Here is a 16947-nt window from a genome sequence, read left to right as displayed (position 1 = left end):
AGTTGTAGACTTTTTTGGGGGGGTGGGGGGGGGGAGAAATGATATATCAAAAAAGAAAAAAAATGTTTTGATTTGAGCAGCTTTGTGCTCCAAAGAGGACCACGCTGAAAAGAGAGAGAGGAAAAAAAAAACATAAATACGATGAAAATGGTTGAAATTGGACCATAATTTTTTTTAAGTTGGAATTTTGCAAGAGTAACACTGCAAAAGTATTAGAAAAAATATTTTTTATTATTTAATATATATAATATTAATTTTTTTATTTTTTTGAAACCAGTCATAATATTGAATTGATGATTGTCCCTTTCTCAGCGTGGTCCGAATAATCTCACGAAAGCTCCTCGCCCGTCATCACTGACAGCCTCGATTTGTTTCCGTCTTTGTTTACATTTCCTAAGATTGTAATTGAAGGATTTGTCGCGTGGAAAGCATGTCTCCGTGCGTTTGATTTTTATTTATTTTTTTTTTTGTGATTTATATTTCTTCGGCCGTGTGTCTTTGTCGTTTTTTTTTTTTTTTTTGGGTGTTCCAGCCAAACTGTGAAGTGCAAGCTTGGCAGTTTGCAACGTTGCGTGTTGTCGCCACTGTTTTGCACGTTTTGCTCTTTGTACTCCAGTATTAAATCACAACGGGAAACGACCACGTCTGGATAAACCTTTTAATACACATTTCATTTATATTTTCCTAAACTATCAAATACATAAAACACTGCATCACATCAATTCAGAGCCTGGCTAGTGTATCAATATGCCTCCTCGCGGCAAGTGCTTTGATTGTCTGTTCAAAGTTTTCGAATTTCAAAAGCCATCAAGGTGCTATTTTACACACTTATGTTGTCATTTAGGAGACCCTTACATTTTTTAATCAGGATACGCAGGCTTGTAAACTTCGGGCATGTTAAGGAAGACCTCAAAAGAGCCAATTTGTTTTTCAAAAGAAGAAGAAACCCCGCCTGGTGCTAAATCAAGGGCCCCCTATTTAACATTGGCAAAGTGGCTCACTTCCTCGTCAGGAAGCTCTGCAGCAGATCGATGGGAAGCGGGAAGACGATGGTGGAGTTCTTCTCGGAGGCGATGCTGTTGAGCGTCTGCAGGTAGCGCAGCTGCAGGGCGGACGGAGCCTCGGTGAGAACCAGCGAGGCCTCCTTCAGGGCCCGCGACGCCTTCATCTCGCCCTCGGCGGCGATGATCTGACACGGTGGGGGGGGAGAGACCTCGTTTGCTCACTGTGTCATTTTGTTTTAGGCGGAAGAAGCAGAATCGCAACCCTACGAGATCTGTTCTTTTATTCGCTGGGAAGCTTTTTGTGCTCAGGCACATTTAAGTACCGGTAAGTAGCGCTTTGGTGTCATCTGGTGGCCAAGCATCTGCGCTTGAACTGGGGAAATGAGCTTCATCGAGCCGTAGCTTTGGCAAATTGAAAAGAAAGTTCCGTGCTGCAATTTTGGGGCAAGGCTGAAGCAGCCCTTTGGACCGCTAAATGCTAATATGGGCGCTAAACGCTAACAGAACTCGCGAGTCAAAAAAATAATTGGCAAATTGAAAAGAAAGTTCCGTGCTGCAATTTCGTGGCATCTATTGCCAATTTCAAACCTTTTTAGGTGTTAGTTGCGGCAAGGCTGAAGCAGCCTTTTGGACCGCTAAATGCTAATATGGGCGCTAAACGCTAACAGAACTCGCGAGTCAAAAAAATAATTGGCAAATTGAAAAGAAAGTTCCGTGCTGCAATTTGGTGGCATCTATTGCCAATTTCAAACCTTATTAGGTGTTAGTTGCGGCAAGGCTGAAGCAGCCCTTTGGACCGCTAAATGCTAATATGGGCGCTAAACGCTAACAGAACTCGCGAGTCAAAAAAATAATTGGCAAATTGAAAAGAAAGTTCCGTGCTGCAATTTCGTGGCATCTATTGCCAATTTCAAACCTTTTCGGTGTTGGTTGTGGCAAGGCTGAAGCAGCCCTTTCGACCGCTAAATGCTAATATGGGCGCTAAACGCTAACAGAACTCGTGAGTCAAAAAAATAATTGGCATATTGAAAAGAAAGTTCCGTGCTGCAATTTCGTGGCATCGATTGCCAATTTCAAACCTTTTGGGTGTTAGTTGCGGCAAGGCAGAAGCAGCCCTTTGGACCGCTAAATTGCTAAATGGGCGCTAAACGCTAACAGAACTCGCGAGTCAAAAAAATTATTGGCAAATTGAAAAGAAAGTTCCGTGCTGCAATTTCATGGCATCTATCGCCAATTTCAAACCTTTTTAGGTGTTAGTTGCGGCAAGGCTGAAGCAGCCCTTTGGACCGCTAAATGCTAATATGGGCGCTAAACGCTAACAGAACTCGCGAGTCAAAAAAATAATTGGCAAATTGAAAAGAAAGTTCCGTGCTGCAATTTGGTGGCATCTATTGCCAATTTCAAACCTTTTTAGGTGTTAGTTGCGGCAAGGCTGAAGCAGCCCTTTGGACCGCTAAATGCTAATATGGGCGCTAAACGCTAACAGAACTCGCGAGTCAAAAAAATAATTGGCAAATTGAAAAGAAAGTTCCGTGCTGCAATTTGGTGGCATCTATTGCCAATTTCAAACCTTTTTAGGTGTTAGTTGCGGCAAGGCTGAAGCAGCCCTTTCGACCGCTAAATGCTAATATGGGCGCTAAACGCTAACAGTACTCGCGAGTCAAAAAAATAATTGGCAAATTGAAAAGAAAGTTCTGTGCTGCGATTTCGTGGCATCTATTGCCAATTTCAAACCTTTTTAGGTGTTAGTTGCGGCAAGGCTGAAGCAGCCCTTTGGACCGCTAAATTGCTAATATGGGCACTAAACGCTAACAGAACTCGCGAGTCAAAAAAATTATTGGCAAATTGAAAAGAAAGTTCCGTGCTGCAATTTGGTGGCATCTATTGCCAATTTCAAACCTTTTGGGTCTTAGTTGCGGCAAGGCTGAAGCAGCCCTTTGGACCGCTAAATTGCTAATATGGGCGCTAAACGCTAACAGAACTCGCGAGTCAAAAAATAAAAACAGTTGGCAGATCATTTTCGTCTAAAGTATGAATGAAGACAATTCTTAGAAGGCCTTTTGCTCTTGTCATCATGTACCAGATGGATTGTTTGGTGGATCATAATCGGGGTTTTGAGTGATTTTGACGGCTAGCAAGCTAATGTAGCCTACTGGATTTTAGAGCCTAGAATCAAGTCCATTTATTTGCTGTTACGAAAAAAACAAAAGAAATAATGCGTCCCCTTTGTTGGCCAGTCGCAAATGTAAAGAATGAGCGACGCGGGGCTTCTCGCCCACCTTGGCCCGGGCCTCGCGACTGGCCTCGGCCTCGGCCGCCATGGCTCTCTGCAGCTGCTGCGGTAACTTGACGTCTTTGATCTCCACCCGTTCCACCTTGATGCCCCACGCGTCCGTGGCTTTGTCCAAGGATTCCTGACAACCGAGTTCATGTCAGTACACCACGGATATTTATTCCTCGATGAGCGTAATTAATTGTCACGTCGACTTTTTCGACTTTAGTTTAGTGGTGGGTGTTAAAACTGCCGGTTTGACCGTTTGCCGAAGTCTGACTTTTGCCGGTTTCTGCGACAGAACCTGCATGCTGAGCGAGATGCCCTCCCTGTCGGACAGCAGCTCGGCCAGGTTCTTGGTGCCCAGCGCGTTCCTGAGGGTGGTCTGCGCCAGCAAGCGTGTGGACGAATGCGCGTTGCTCACGTTGGCCACCGAAGAGATGGGACACTGGATGCGGAAGTAGACCACGCCGTCCACGCACACCGTCACAGAGTCCTTCGTCAGGATCTAACCGGGTAACAACGACAAACGCAATCATGCCTTGAACGTATATCGGCTAAAATAAACCTGCAGCGATACGGTACTTAAACCATCTGTCGAATCCCAGGCAAAAAAAACAGTTGCGGCACTTGAAAAGAAACAAATCCTCTCGAACCGTAGCACCTGAAGTTTAGCATCATTAGCGTCGCTGTATCGGTGATTATCGTACAACGGTTTTGCATCATCACAATGTCGGAGAATCAAGTATCGTAGTATTTCATCGTCACCATATCGCCAATTCCGTCGAGGCCCGGTAGTCCAGTGGTTAGTGCGTCGGCTTCACAGTGCAGAGGTACCGGGTTCGATTCCAGCTCCGGCCTCCCTGTGTGGAGTTTGCATGTTCTCCCCGGGCCTGCGTGGGTTTTCTCCGGGTGCTCCGGTTTCCTCCCACATTCCAAAAATATGCATGGCAGGCTGATTGGACGCTCTAAATTGTCCCTAGGTGTGAGTGTGAGTGCGAATGGTTGTTCGTCTCTGTGTGCCCTGCGATTGGCTGGCAACCGATTCAGGGTGTCCCCCGCCTACTGCCAGAAGACAGCTGGGATAGGCTCCTGCACCCCCAGCGACCCTCGTGAGGATCAAGCGGCTCGGAAGATGAATGAATGAATGAATGAATGTATCGCCGATTCCGATATGATCGTATCGCTATATCACAGTGCCGCCAAATGCGAGTATCACGGGATCGTCGCCACACCGTATCGAGCTCATAACATCCGAGTCCCCCCCCCCCCATCATTCCAAATTGTGATACCTCTTGCGGCGGGATGTCAAAGGACACGGTCCTCAGGTCGACTTTCACAAAATTATCCGTGCAGGGGATAACGAAGAAAAGCCCTGCGATGATAAAACAAAGACATCTCACATGATTGTCATGCGAAAGGTTCCGGAACTCCGGGACCTGGTGGGGTGGCTCGTGAGTCATACCGGGGCCTTTGGCTTTCCTGTCGATGATCCGACCCAGCCTGAAGATGACGGCTCGTTCGTACTCTTTCACTATCTGCGTGTCGAGAGGAGTTGGATCAGTTTAGGGGATATTTCCAAGGACCCCCACCCACCATAATCCGGGAGATCCCAATACCTTACATTGAGCAACAATGGTGCATACCTTGACACACATAAAGATTGTAAGCGGGAAGGTGACCCCGATGAAGAGGAGCGATATGATCACCAAAATCCAGCCGAAGCATCCCAGCCGGCTTGAGGTTTTATCTGCGGAGGAAGACGAGAAAACACCCGACCGGCTTCTATTGACACACAAAGATCCTTTGGCATGTTGACGCAACCGCTCATGCTTAGCTACCGTCTCTAATGGCGCCGGTATTATCCGAACGGTGTCATTTCACAAAGAAACAACCCCCCCACCCAAAAAAAAATGAAATCATCACCTTCAACAATGTCCGTGGAGTTGATCTCAAGTTTACCCTGCGTCACCATGTCGGCCGTGCTGGACGTCGTGGAGATCATTAGAGAGCGGGGGATCCCTTTTGTGTGGGTGTGCGTGGTACCTGACTGGGGCAGGGCCTGTGGCGGCGAGGGGCCCAGTCCTCGCGGGTGCCAACGGCTCCACGACAACGGGGCACGTCTTTGACTGCGACACCTGCTGAGTCCTGAATAATCAATGCGTGACGTGTAACTCGACACTCGGGGCAGGCGCACGGGTGCTCGCCTCTCAATGGTAACGTGAGCCTTTCGGACACGATCCAATGAATAAACTGCCGCAGAAGAATACTCAACTGTTCACTCAAATAATCATCTTTTTTTTAAAAAAACTTGTTCTTGGTTAATTACCCTTTTTACAAAAGCCAAAGCCATTTCTAATTTTAAAGCAGTGCTGTGGCGCCATCTAGAGGGATTTTGGTGTCAAGGATGTTGAAGTGAAGAGAACAATCTTAGCCTACTCTAATGGAAAAAAAAATATTAAAATTGGTTAACCACACAATGGGCTCAACAGTTCAAGGCTTTAATACCCGCATTTAAACAGATAATCACGGTGACTTTCTTCTTTTGGTCCTTTTTCGTTTTTTTGTGGTAAGCCTATGACAACTATTTGGAGCATGACGTCCGGTTGAGGTACGACCGCAAATACAGTCTGTAATTAAAACAGAGACTACAGTGTATCGTGCTTATAATAAAGACAAAAACAGGGGGTTGTTGCAAAAGTCTGCACACCCTCTGATCTGCCCACTAGAACAGCTGAACTTTATTTTGACGCTTTTAGGATCGAAGGTGTAGCGCACGATGAAAAGCCGGAGAAAAGTTTGATTCCATTATTTAATGCCATTTTGATTCATATTTGACTTCAACACCCGGCATTCAAAAATAGCGCGGAACAGTATAAATTGCTACGACTAAACGAGGTAGCTCTCATTCACTCACCTCCCAGAATGACATTTGTACATCACGACATACTCCAGCCACAACAACAAATATTGCTGCATTCAGATACGAGTGACATTCCGTTTCTCGAGGCAGATTTTTGGTCAAGCTACTGGATCTTGCGGGAGCATGATCAAAATGTGCCCAGTTGCGGCGTTTACGCCAGGATTTCATTCAAAATCATGACCAACCAAATCTTACGCATTTTAAAAAATGCTAATTCGTACTCAAAGACATTGTGCGCATTTGCTCTTCACAGTATTGGCACTTCTAAAAGCATCACATAAAACCCGAAACAAATCGACCCTTTTCGTGAAGTTTGGAGGCACACCAGAAACAAAACTTAAAACCATTACAAAACTGGTTCTGCCGGTGGAAAACCGCGGCGGACATCAGGCGCCCACTGCCTCCATCATGAACTTTCGAGTGAACTCGTAGGCCAAGAAGAGGGCGCCGTTGGCCGGGAAGGTGCGTATCATGGTGGGTGCGAGGCCCGAGTAAAGAGCCCTGAATCCTGCGACACACAAGACACCTCATTTGCGGAAAGCCGATGCCACGCCGTGCCCCCCAAAAGGCTCATTTCAAACCTTACCCTCGTTGCGTAGGATCCCCGTGAAGGTCTTCAGGAAGCCTTCTTGCCTCCCGGCTAAGGAGTACACCTGGATCCTGGACTTCACGCAGTCGATGGGATAGATCAAGAGCCAAAGGCAAGCTCCGCCGAATCCGCCGCTGAACATGAGCGGAAGAATGCCTGCAAAAAGGTCTCGCGGCTGAGCTTCCGAAGCAGCCGACCCAAAACGAGTCAATTCAGAGACGTGATTTGCAGTGTAACCTACCGATGCCCTCCTTGTCGGTACCCATGTAGCGCGCAAAGGTGGAGCGGCTGAGTTCGTAGCCGCCGAAGAAGCAGAAGTAGCCCGGAAACTCCCTCACCATGGTGGACGTCAGACCTTGGTAGAAGCCCAGTGGACCGTTTGTCTCCATCACCGACTTCACCACCGTCCAAACTCTGAGAACAGGTCGTCACAAGAAAAGGCAGCGGAAGCGAAGAACTTTCAGATGCCCGCCACCCGCGACGCAAACCTTTTCTGTCCTGTGGCGATCTTGCCGGAGGCTTCCATCTCATACATGGCCTGCAGGCGACATTTGACCAGCTCGGTAGGGCAAAGCACCAGGGAGGAGAAGATGGAGGCCAGGGACCCGGAGAAGGCCTTCTGGACATCGCTGCTCGGTGCAAAGGAGCCGATTCAAGGACACTTTTGGGACGGCAAAAGTAGCCACATACCTCGTCTCGTAACCGACCCCCCTACTGTAGCAGGTACGGATACTTTATCGAGCTCGAATGGAATTCGGATATCGCCCTGCCTACCGAGCTAGCAAAACAACTTTGAATAGCGACTTGCTATCGACCGAACAACCAACCTATCAATCACGTCACTGACTAACCAAAATACCCAAGTACCCACCAACTGACCACTAGCAAACAAAGGAACGCCATCTCTGCCGTTGAAACTACGGATCAACCGAAGCACACCTGTTCAAAATCCCCCCCCCCACCCCGCCCCCTGCCTACCTACTTAGCTAGCGGTTGCCCAAGCTATCGACCAAGCTATTGACCTGCCTACCGACAAGCTTATCAGTTTGTCAGTTTACGACCAACCAGTAGCTTTCCTGGCTAACTGTAGAATCTCCCCATGGAGGATCCAATTCACCAACGTCGTGACGTAGCAAAACAACCGACCCACCAACATCGACTGCCTCATAAGATCCAAATGCGCTACCTAGCTAACAACAGGTTGAACAACCTACCAACAAAGCTACTTAGCAACCTACCTACATACCTTGCTACCTAACAGCCAACCTACTCCACCCACGAACGAGTTTGCGGATGACTTCACTGCCTATAAATGTGTAGAACTTCATATCGAACCGAAAGATCCGCTCTACGGATCCAACATCCAATTAACCTACCGACCGAAACAACCTACTTAAAACCTAAAAGACTTTATGCCTCCATAGTACCTACCTTGCTACCGCGCAACCAACCTCCATCACCCGCCAACTGATTTTGCAGATGATCTCGTTGCCGCAAAATTTACCTAACGACCGACTGGACAAACATCCGAATACACTTGACAAATATAGAGTAAAAACCGCACCTGAGTTCATCTACGCTGGCCAAGGAGCGGACCAGGTCCTGGCAGAACCCGTAGCTCACAAAGAGCACCGAGTTCTCGCAGATGTTGGCTACCAGAGCCGGGGTGGTGCCCTTGTAGAGGCCGCGCACCCCCACTTGTCTGAAGGTGGACACCAAGCAGTGAGTGAATCCTCGGTACATGGTGGGAAATGTCTGCATCTTCACCTTGGTGGTGTCCAGTGGCTGCCCGCTGAGAACGCAAGCCGTGCCGCCTGTGACGCCGCAAATACAACGTGAGCGTTCAAAGGCGTCGTTAGCGTTTGGGAGCAACGCATTTTTATGCAAAACCCCAATTCCAATGAAGTTGGGGCGTCTGCGTTGTTATATTTTGCACTTCATCGCGCGCTGTGCATTTTCATTGGGAGGAAGGTCAGGACAGCTGGCAGGCCAGTCTAGTACTCCATTTCGAAGAAGTAACAGATTATCATTGTAAAATCTTTGTATTCTGTTTTGTGTTTCCTTTCATACAATGTCCCGCCTTCACTTGAATTGGGGTTTTGTATTTCTTCAGACGATAGTGCTGAAACCTTTTTTCTACACACATGCTTTAGGCTTTGAAGTGTGACCTTGAATGCCCTAAATTATGATTATTTTTTTTTCTTTTAGGTTTCGAGTCATCACTTGGACTATTTTTCCCATTCAGAAGTGCCACCGCTCGAGTGAAGCGATTTATAAAAGGAGATATTCAGGTAAGGTCATGTCACTCACATGTGGGCAAGGAGAGCCGCAGTTGGCAAACCGTCAAACACGCAAATACAAAATGAGAACACTCGCAAGGAGCTGCTTTAGGCCACATCTCACACTGAGGTGCCTACACGCACTTTAACTGACTGAAGTGCTCTTGGCGGGAGTCGGATTCATGGATTCGTGGCATTTTAATTGAGTTGAATGGTGAAAATGATCTCTTTTTTTTTAAACATGAGTAAATTTTATTACAAGCTTGGTCACGGAATGAATTAAACGAACAAGTCAAAGGACTGCAGTATTTGTGAAGAGATTTGGCTCGCATGAGCCACAACTCATGACCTCATGATATTCTCTGAAATATGACAGGTGTGCTGCTCTTTAGTCCTGCTTGCACAATTCACTGAGTCATGCGATAGCGTTGGCTCGCCGTCATCTGAACTGCACTTCAGCATAATGAGCAATTCTGAATGAATCGTTTCCATTCAGCCTTGCCAAGAACGGGGCAGCGGCGGGCGGGAAAAGCGACGTGTCGAAGCGCCACTAACATGCATTGGGAGCAGGAGACAATCCAAGTGTGTTGCAAATATTTGGGGGATTTCTGTTTTGACGTGAACTTGCCTGCTGCTCCTGCTGTGAAGTCAATGATGGCCTGGACAATGGGATGTGGAGCCATGTTGCATCAGCATGTGCTGGAAAGCCTGCAAAAGGTCAAATGTAATTTTGGTCCTTTTATCAACCTCTCTCTTTCTCTATTTATCCATCTATCCATCTATCTATCTATGCAAAAAGCAAACAAAGAAAACGTGCAGTAACCTTGTAATAAATTAAGTTATAAAGCGTTCACTTCCTGCTCAACTCACCCGTCCCGTATGAGGATCCAAAGTGTCTGGTAGACACGGCCACTCCCAGACTACTAAAAGTAACAACTCCCCTGCAGGAAGTTGTTGCATGGAGGCGCAAGTTAATCAAAGTCGTCTGTTCAGTTTGAATGCGTGCAAAGCCGAGGGCGAAGCTGAAAATTCCAGAAAATAAAAAAACGCCAGACGCTGAAGCGGAAGTAACGTCCCTCCTGGTATTTAAAAACAAAAACGACTTAATGCCTGTGAAATATTATGAATTTATAAGGAACTGACATCCTTCACACACACGGACAAATGTCGAGATTTTTTTGACATTGAATTTGCAATGCGGAAGAGACGCCAGAGTTGGTGCATTTGGGTGTCATAGCGCCTAAACGCCACTAAGCGGCAGTAGAGTCCTTCGCAGTGAACGTTTTACAGAGTCCACAAGTAAAGTGACGAGCCACCAGACTTGTTGCTTTTTACCAGTACCAACATTTTTATTCATCCCGATGACATGACACGTGAATAATGATGAACGGATAAACTGAAAATACTTACGGGAAAATTAAGGGTCCAGGTTGCAAAAATAATGGGTCAAGAGCCTAACAGAGTATCCAGACGGCGGGCGGTCAGGTGATGCGTGGTTGGATTTGGCAGTCAAATATGTCGAAGAAAAATTAAAAGCCGACAATGAACATACATTCTGTAAAAATTTTAAAATAAATAGTCTTGAATAAATGTTGCGCATTCAGAGGCGTTTGTGGTTGCATCATGCATGAAACCATCCTGACTGGCCCGGAGGTTTTTGTCAACGACAAATTTGGAAAAATGTCCGAGTCGTAGAACAATATGTTTGAGAAATTTCAAATTCGCGTGTAAAGCCTGGAGAGACCTTCTATGTCATCAGGTGCAAAAAGCTTTTCCGCTGCCACTCAAAATTATTGATCAAGAATGTGACTACTTTTGCCATCCATTCAGAATACATGACAAACGTAACATCTTTTAAGCTAGCATCAGAGCTAGCGGTGATAGCGGGGAACGTAAAAATGTCGCAGAGTCAACTAAATTGTCAAATGTGGTTCATTACTATTTGTGTCTGTGTATTTCATTTCCTGTGACACTTGTGAACTACGTAAAAACCAAACTTGGATTTTGTCGTTTTGGCGAGTGGAGTATCACTACCAAAAATAAGACTGAACTGAACTGAAGAAGCAGGCTAAATGGTTAAAATTATTATTTTAAATTTCTTCTTTCTTAGTTTGAAGTGTTGAGTATCAGACAAAAACAAAAAAAAGATGTTACCTGAGGTAAATTGTTCAGAAATCTACTATGCAACAGGCAAATAAATTAAACAATAGACATAGAAATTGAACATGTTCATTGAGGGACAGGCTAATTAACTTTTCTGTTGCACAGGTTAACAAGTTATGCCCTGTGGGAAATTATCAAATGTCACTAATCTGGTTTTCTTTAGCTAGCAATGACTTTAGTGACAAGCCGACCAATGATCTGGCATTTGATGGGAATAGGGCCAAACAAGTAACATCTATTTTTTTGTGACATTTTGTTCGGTGCTGTGCTTTGTTGTTGTTGTTGTTTTTTTTTAAATCAAATACCTAACATGTACCTGAGCTCAATTTAGGCTGGAAGGACTACAGATGTGACAAAAGGGTTTTGAAACGTTTTCGACCACAAAGGTTGCCATTGAAATATGTAAACACGACAGGAATTCATTGTTGGGAACAACCTTTGGATGCCCTTTCATGTTTACGAGGCCAAAAGAATGAAAACAGGTCCTTTTTTCCTTTTTTGTTTTTGGGCCCTCCCCTTGAAAAGCCCTCGGATGTCACTGATTGGCGCGAAACAGCTGTCAATCAAGAAGGGGCGTGGCCATGTGCCAAACACCACTTCCAGTAAAAGTGCTCACATGCTACACAGCTCGCAGAGTCAACTTGCTGCGACGAACATTGACGCGCCAGGACGCTGCGCACTTTCACGCTCGTCTATTTTTTTAATGCCTCCACGCTCTTTGGACACTTTTTTTTCCCGCATTTGATTTGATTCAACTGCCATGGGATGTAACTTCTAAAGTTAAGTGACTTTCTGTGGAGCTCCCGCGTTTCCCGGACGTTTATCTCGCGTTTTTATTTTTCTTGAATTCTTTTTTATTTTGTCACTATCACCATCGTCCGAGGGGGTAACACCCCATCCCATCACCCTTTCGACCACCATGGCGGAAGCGGCCCAGCAACAGCAACAGTCACACCTGGTGGACATAGACCCGGACTTCGAGCCGCTGGCCAGACCCCGCTCGTGTACTTGGCCCTTGCCCCGACCGGAGTTCGTCACCCCGGGCGACTCCAACACCTCATCGCCGGTGCCGTCCATCAAGCAGGAGCCCGCCGGCAACGAGTACATCAGCAACCTCAGCCTACTGGAGGAGAACGAGGACCTGTGCGCCGACTTCCATTGTCAGGAGACGTGCGTCCACCAACATCCCACCCCCCGGCCGCAGCATCAGCATCACCCCAATCCCAACCCCAACCCGGCGCTCCAGCAGCATCCCCATCCGCAGCAGCAGGTGCCCCTGCTCTCTTCCCCGGTGGCCACCTCGCCGTCGTCGGCCGCCGCAGCCGCCGCCGTCGCTGCCCAGAGGAAGAGCAGCTCGTCCCGGCGCAACGCCTGGGGGAATATGTCGTACGCGGATCTCATCACCAAAGCCATCGAGAGCTCCCCGGAGAACAGACTCACCCTGTCTCAGATCTACGACTGGATGGTGAAGAGCGTGCCTTATTTCAAAGATAAGGGAGATAGCAACAGTTCTGCCGGGTGGAAGGTAAGTTGTCGTCGTCGTTGTTGTTTGAGTGTGATGGACAAATGGTTTTCACTGTGGTCCCCCAAGGGTTTTTTTTTCGTGTTTTTTTTTTCAGCAAGTGCATTAAAAACAACATATTTGCTCTAAAAAGTGCCATCATAATCAACAGCGTAAACGTGCAGCAGTAAAATAATTTTTAATCTATTTTTAGTTACTCATTAGAATGTATACTTTGAACAATGCACTTTTATGTAGGAAACCGAAACATTGTTCTTAAATAAGGACTCACTGTTGTCCATTAGAGTCAATCAGTCTTGTAGATAAATAAACATTTGAAAACGGTTTGGAAAAAATGATTGCGAATGGACTCCCCTCCAAAGTTAAATACAACTAAACTGTCCTGTAATCAACAAATGTCCAAATTCTCGCAAAGTCATCCCCTCTCAGATTTCGGTTGTCTTCCATGAAAGCACACAGATTATTTTTGTGCTTTTTCGAAATAAGACATTAGCAACCTCGCTTTTACTTTGAAAAACTACAATCATCTTTTTTTTGCCAATTTTCTGACCGGCGTTACACACCAAACCCGAATCTTAATGAATGCACATTTGTGCATTTTCTGCACTGCCGATTTAAAACATTGTCCTGTTTTTCTATAAAGGGTTGCAATGTCGAGGATGTTTCTATGAGCTTATTCATCGATTAATCAAGTAATAATCAACATATCAATTGATTTAACAAATAAGCGTTATTCGCAGCCCTTGTACCTGCAACTATATTGAACACCTGGTAATCCATTTCTCGGTAGCCTTAATTCCTCAGTTTGGGTCGTTTTTACCCCTTGTATCAAAACATTTGATTCAACGTTCTGGGTCCAAATCCTGAAACCACTGTGCTGGGTATCAATAAGCCATTTTTGGCTTGGTCCGGTTTGGACCCAGCACTGGGTTAGCTATTACTTTTAGCCCAGTAGTTTTAGGAGTGGTCAAATAAGGGCAAAGAAAAGCAAAATCCACGTCCTTGGGTTGCGTTTGACTTTTCAAGTTGTTTTGTCATTGCCCTCCTTCATCCAGGACAGTCATCTGACTTGTCTCGGCTCCCTTTGATTTACAAAGTCCGCTGACTCGACTGGGGCCCCGCGTCGCGGCGTCGCACGATGGCAACACGTGATTCTCGTCTCGACTAATTCACGCAAAGTTAATGAAGGCGGATGAAAAGGAACCCGTGAGTTCAGACTTCATGGGATGCTGAGGACGGCCAAGGGTGGGGGGGGGAGGTGCTGAGGTCTTGGCCGGGACTCTCTCCGATGTGGCGTGACCAGCATCCGCCTTTGGAGCGGCTTGAATGGTGTCTCGCGATAAATTGATGGCGAGGGATTCATCTGCGATTCATCACAGCCGTGCCTCCCACCCCCCCACCACCCGCCCCCCGACCTTGGCGGATTTTGAAACGCGCCGAGGTGACCCCTGAGCGTCATTAATGAGGCGGAATTCAGCAGCGTGCACACACACATGCTGTTCGCCATTCATCCGTTTGACCTGGCTGTTTACAAAAGCTCCCGACTAATGAAGGGCTGTCGGATTGCGTCCCGTCAATCAGATTAGGCCAATAGAAAAAAAAAAAAATTGCTCGCTGTGGCCAAAACCTAAAAAGGAGATTTCCAGGTGGACTCAAAAGGAAAAAAAAAATGAATTGGCGATTGTACAAATAACATGCAGTGTCGCGACCAGGAAGCTGCTTTTCAAAATATATTATCAATAATCATAATAATAAAAAATGTTGAAGGAATAAATTTCTACCATGATTCAATTCCGAGGCCTCGATGCCCGCTGTTGACCGCAGAGCTCAGAATCAGTCTGGCTGCCCCTTCGAGCAAATCCACCAAAATCTCCTCATGCCACCTGCACCGCAACTTAGACCTGCTTTTACCTGGTCTCACATAAATTCTACTTTCTATCACGAAACTGTCAAGCGCTCCGGGGGCGTGTAATAGGAAACCCCGTGTGTCCCAAGAAAATGTGGTGAATCTGTGCTTTTATTTTGAAGGTCTGACATTCGACAGAATGCCTTACACAGATGTTGCCGAGCGGATCGGGAGGGTTGTTGCTTTCCAGTTGCTTCACACTTGCACTGTGCAATGCACCTTGCTGTGCGTTGAAACCTTTATACATAGCTGTCGAATGCGCATCGATTCTTTCTCCTCTGGATGGAAAAAAAAACCCTTGAAAATCCAAAAAAAAAAAAAAGTAGTGAATGAAAAAAAATGTTGGTTTAGTTCTATCGGACTTGTGAGTAATGTGTGTGAATTCAATCTGCGAAAGCCACCTCTGCGATCATCCAATGGGCGCGCAGCAGATATTGCTGCCATATTTTCTTTTTGTTACGTTACCCCGTGACGGGCTTGTTGTTGTTGTAAGTCCAGTCTTCATTTACTCTGCCGTTCCCACCGCGTTGCCTCACACCTGCCGAGCGCGCAGAGTGAGTCATCGAGCCGCACGCATCGACATGAACTTTGAACCCCAGCGGCAGCTCCGACGTCTTGAATTGAATTCGTCATGGGAGAGTAATCAATGGGGGGGGGGGGTTGAAATCTAATCACATCATAACAGTGACTGAAACGAAGAAAGCGAAGCGTTCGGAATGGTGTCGACGATGCTCTTTTAGACCAACCGGGATCTTTGCTTGGTGGCGGCAGGACTGGCCTACCTCTCCCATGGCCACTTCGGTGTGAATGAGCTTTTGTGTGAGTGTGTCAGCTGAATGTGTGAAACCACGACCCACTGAAAAAGGGATGTGACTTTGTCGAGAGAGCATTTTGCTAACGTATACACATCCTTACATTTGAGACACAAAAATATATCCACTTAAAGCCTCCGGTGGCTGTCATCACGGGGCTTTTTCGCAATTGGAGGCGCTTGCTAGCTTGCTAGCTTGCAAGCTAACAGTCTTCCGGCGATACACTCGGCCAAAAGACGGGCCGCGGATTCGTCTGCGGCATCACTTCCTCACTTGAGGATTTAAACAACGACACCGAGTTGTTCTGGAACTTGTGGCGTCCAGAAAAGAGGCATAGCTATCTCGATATAGACATGCTAGTAAAAAAAATGGGCCTAGTGATAATTATTATGTCACACATTGTTACGCTGACTTTTTCGCAATTGGAGGGGCTTTTTCGCAATTGGAGGCGCTTGCTAGCTTGCTAGCTTGCAAGCTAACAGTCTTCCGGCGATACACTCGGCCAAAAGACGGGCCGCGGATTCGTCTGCGGCATCACTTCCTCACTTGAGGATTTAAAAAACGACACCGAGTTGTTCTGGAACTAGTGGCGTCCAGGAAAGAGGCGTAGATATCTCGATACCGGCTTGCTAGTAAAAAAAAATGGGCCTAGTGATAATTATTATGTCACACATTGTTACGCTGGCTTTTTCGCAATTGGAGGCGCTTGCTAGCTTGCTAGCTTGCAAGCTAACAGTCTTCCGGCGCTATACTCGCCCAAAAAACGGGCCGCGGATTCGTCTGCGGCATCACTTCCTCACTTGAGGATTTAAACAACGACACCGAGTTGTTCTGGAACTAGTGGCGTCCAGGAAAGAGGCGTAGCTATCTCGATACCGGCATGCTAGTAAAAAAAGGGGCCTAGTGATAATTATTATGTCACACATTGTTACGCTGGATAACCACTGATTCAAATAAATGTGTTCAAGTTCTCCGATTGCGTCGTGGACTCTGTTAAATGAAGAGAGGATTGTTGAATATGAAATTGTGATGGGTTGTTAGTTGTAAAGGAACATGGTGCTAATTTGATGTTAGCTACCCTGGCCAGTTTGTGTTATAGATTCTATAAATCACTTTGTGGGGGGGGGGGTCGTGCTTTGATGTCATGAAGAATCTCGCTGAGGTCAGATCGGTGTCACTTTACGGCGGTCTTGACATCATTCATAAAATGGTCCGCTTGTGCTCGACACGTCTCTGCCGTCTTAAGAGGTTACTACGGTGCACGGTGAGCCAGAGACTCCGTTACAATTAGACACGGTGGATCATTTACAGCAGTGCTCCCCAAGCGCTTCTTGCACCAGCGACCTTTTTCCACGCCATTCCATATTCTAATTGACTGACGGCAACAAATAAAAACCAATGGATTCAATTCAACGCGCCATCATGCTGAATGTAGTTGTAATGAGTCTGAGGACTGCACCTGTTTTCTATTCAAACG

At 46.4% G+C, this 16947-nt stretch overlaps 4 protein-coding genes across 4 annotated transcripts in view; 1 reads left to right on the top strand and 3 right to left on the bottom strand.

Moving 5' to 3' along the window:
- The window catches only part of usp16 (ubiquitin specific peptidase 16), a 274331-nt gene that overhangs the window by 202973 nt on the left and 54411 nt on the right, over nucleotides 1–16947 (bottom strand). The gene's annotated exons all lie outside the window — the stretch shown is intronic.
- On the bottom strand, nucleotides 769–5738 carry stoml3a (stomatin (EPB72)-like 3a). Its single transcript, XM_052078612.1, has 7 exons — nucleotides 5203–5738; nucleotides 4923–5026; nucleotides 4742–4814; nucleotides 4569–4651; nucleotides 3581–3784; nucleotides 3284–3418; nucleotides 769–1189 (listed from the first exon to the last, which is right to left on the bottom strand). Exons 1-7 carry the CDS (start codon nucleotides 5279–5281, stop codon nucleotides 998–1000), a joined length of 870 nt encoding a protein of 289 aa, XP_051934572.1. The 5' UTR covers nucleotides 5282–5738; the 3' UTR covers nucleotides 769–997.
- Nucleotides 6075–10264, bottom strand: slc25a15a (solute carrier family 25 member 15a). Its single transcript, XM_052078606.1, has 7 exons — nucleotides 9922–10264; nucleotides 9696–9766; nucleotides 8353–8602; nucleotides 7277–7417; nucleotides 7030–7202; nucleotides 6786–6944; nucleotides 6075–6707 (listed from the first exon to the last, which is right to left on the bottom strand). Exons 2-7 carry the CDS (start codon nucleotides 9748–9750, stop codon nucleotides 6586–6588), a joined length of 900 nt encoding a protein of 299 aa, XP_051934566.1. The 5' UTR covers nucleotides 9751–9766; nucleotides 9922–10264; the 3' UTR covers nucleotides 6075–6585.
- The window catches only part of foxo1a (forkhead box O1 a), a 28372-nt gene continuing 21059 nt past the window's right edge, over nucleotides 9635–16947 (top strand). The window contains exons 1-2 of the mRNA XM_052078465.1: nucleotides 9635–9784; nucleotides 11562–12755. Of these exons, the coding sequence (XP_051934425.1) occupies nucleotides 12150–12755 (606 nt within the window). The 5' untranslated portion in view covers nucleotides 9635–9784; nucleotides 11562–12149. The remainder of the gene's footprint in view (nucleotides 9785–11561; nucleotides 12756–16947) is intronic.

This window comes from Hippocampus zosterae, chromosome 10 (genome assembly GCF_025434085.1).
Source record: "Hippocampus zosterae strain Florida chromosome 10, ASM2543408v3, whole genome shotgun sequence".
NCBI classification, from domain to species: domain Eukaryota; kingdom Metazoa; phylum Chordata; class Actinopteri; order Syngnathiformes; family Syngnathidae; genus Hippocampus; species Hippocampus zosterae.
Note: the sequence above shows the minus strand (reverse complement) of the source record. Positions and strands in the feature narration are given on the sequence as shown.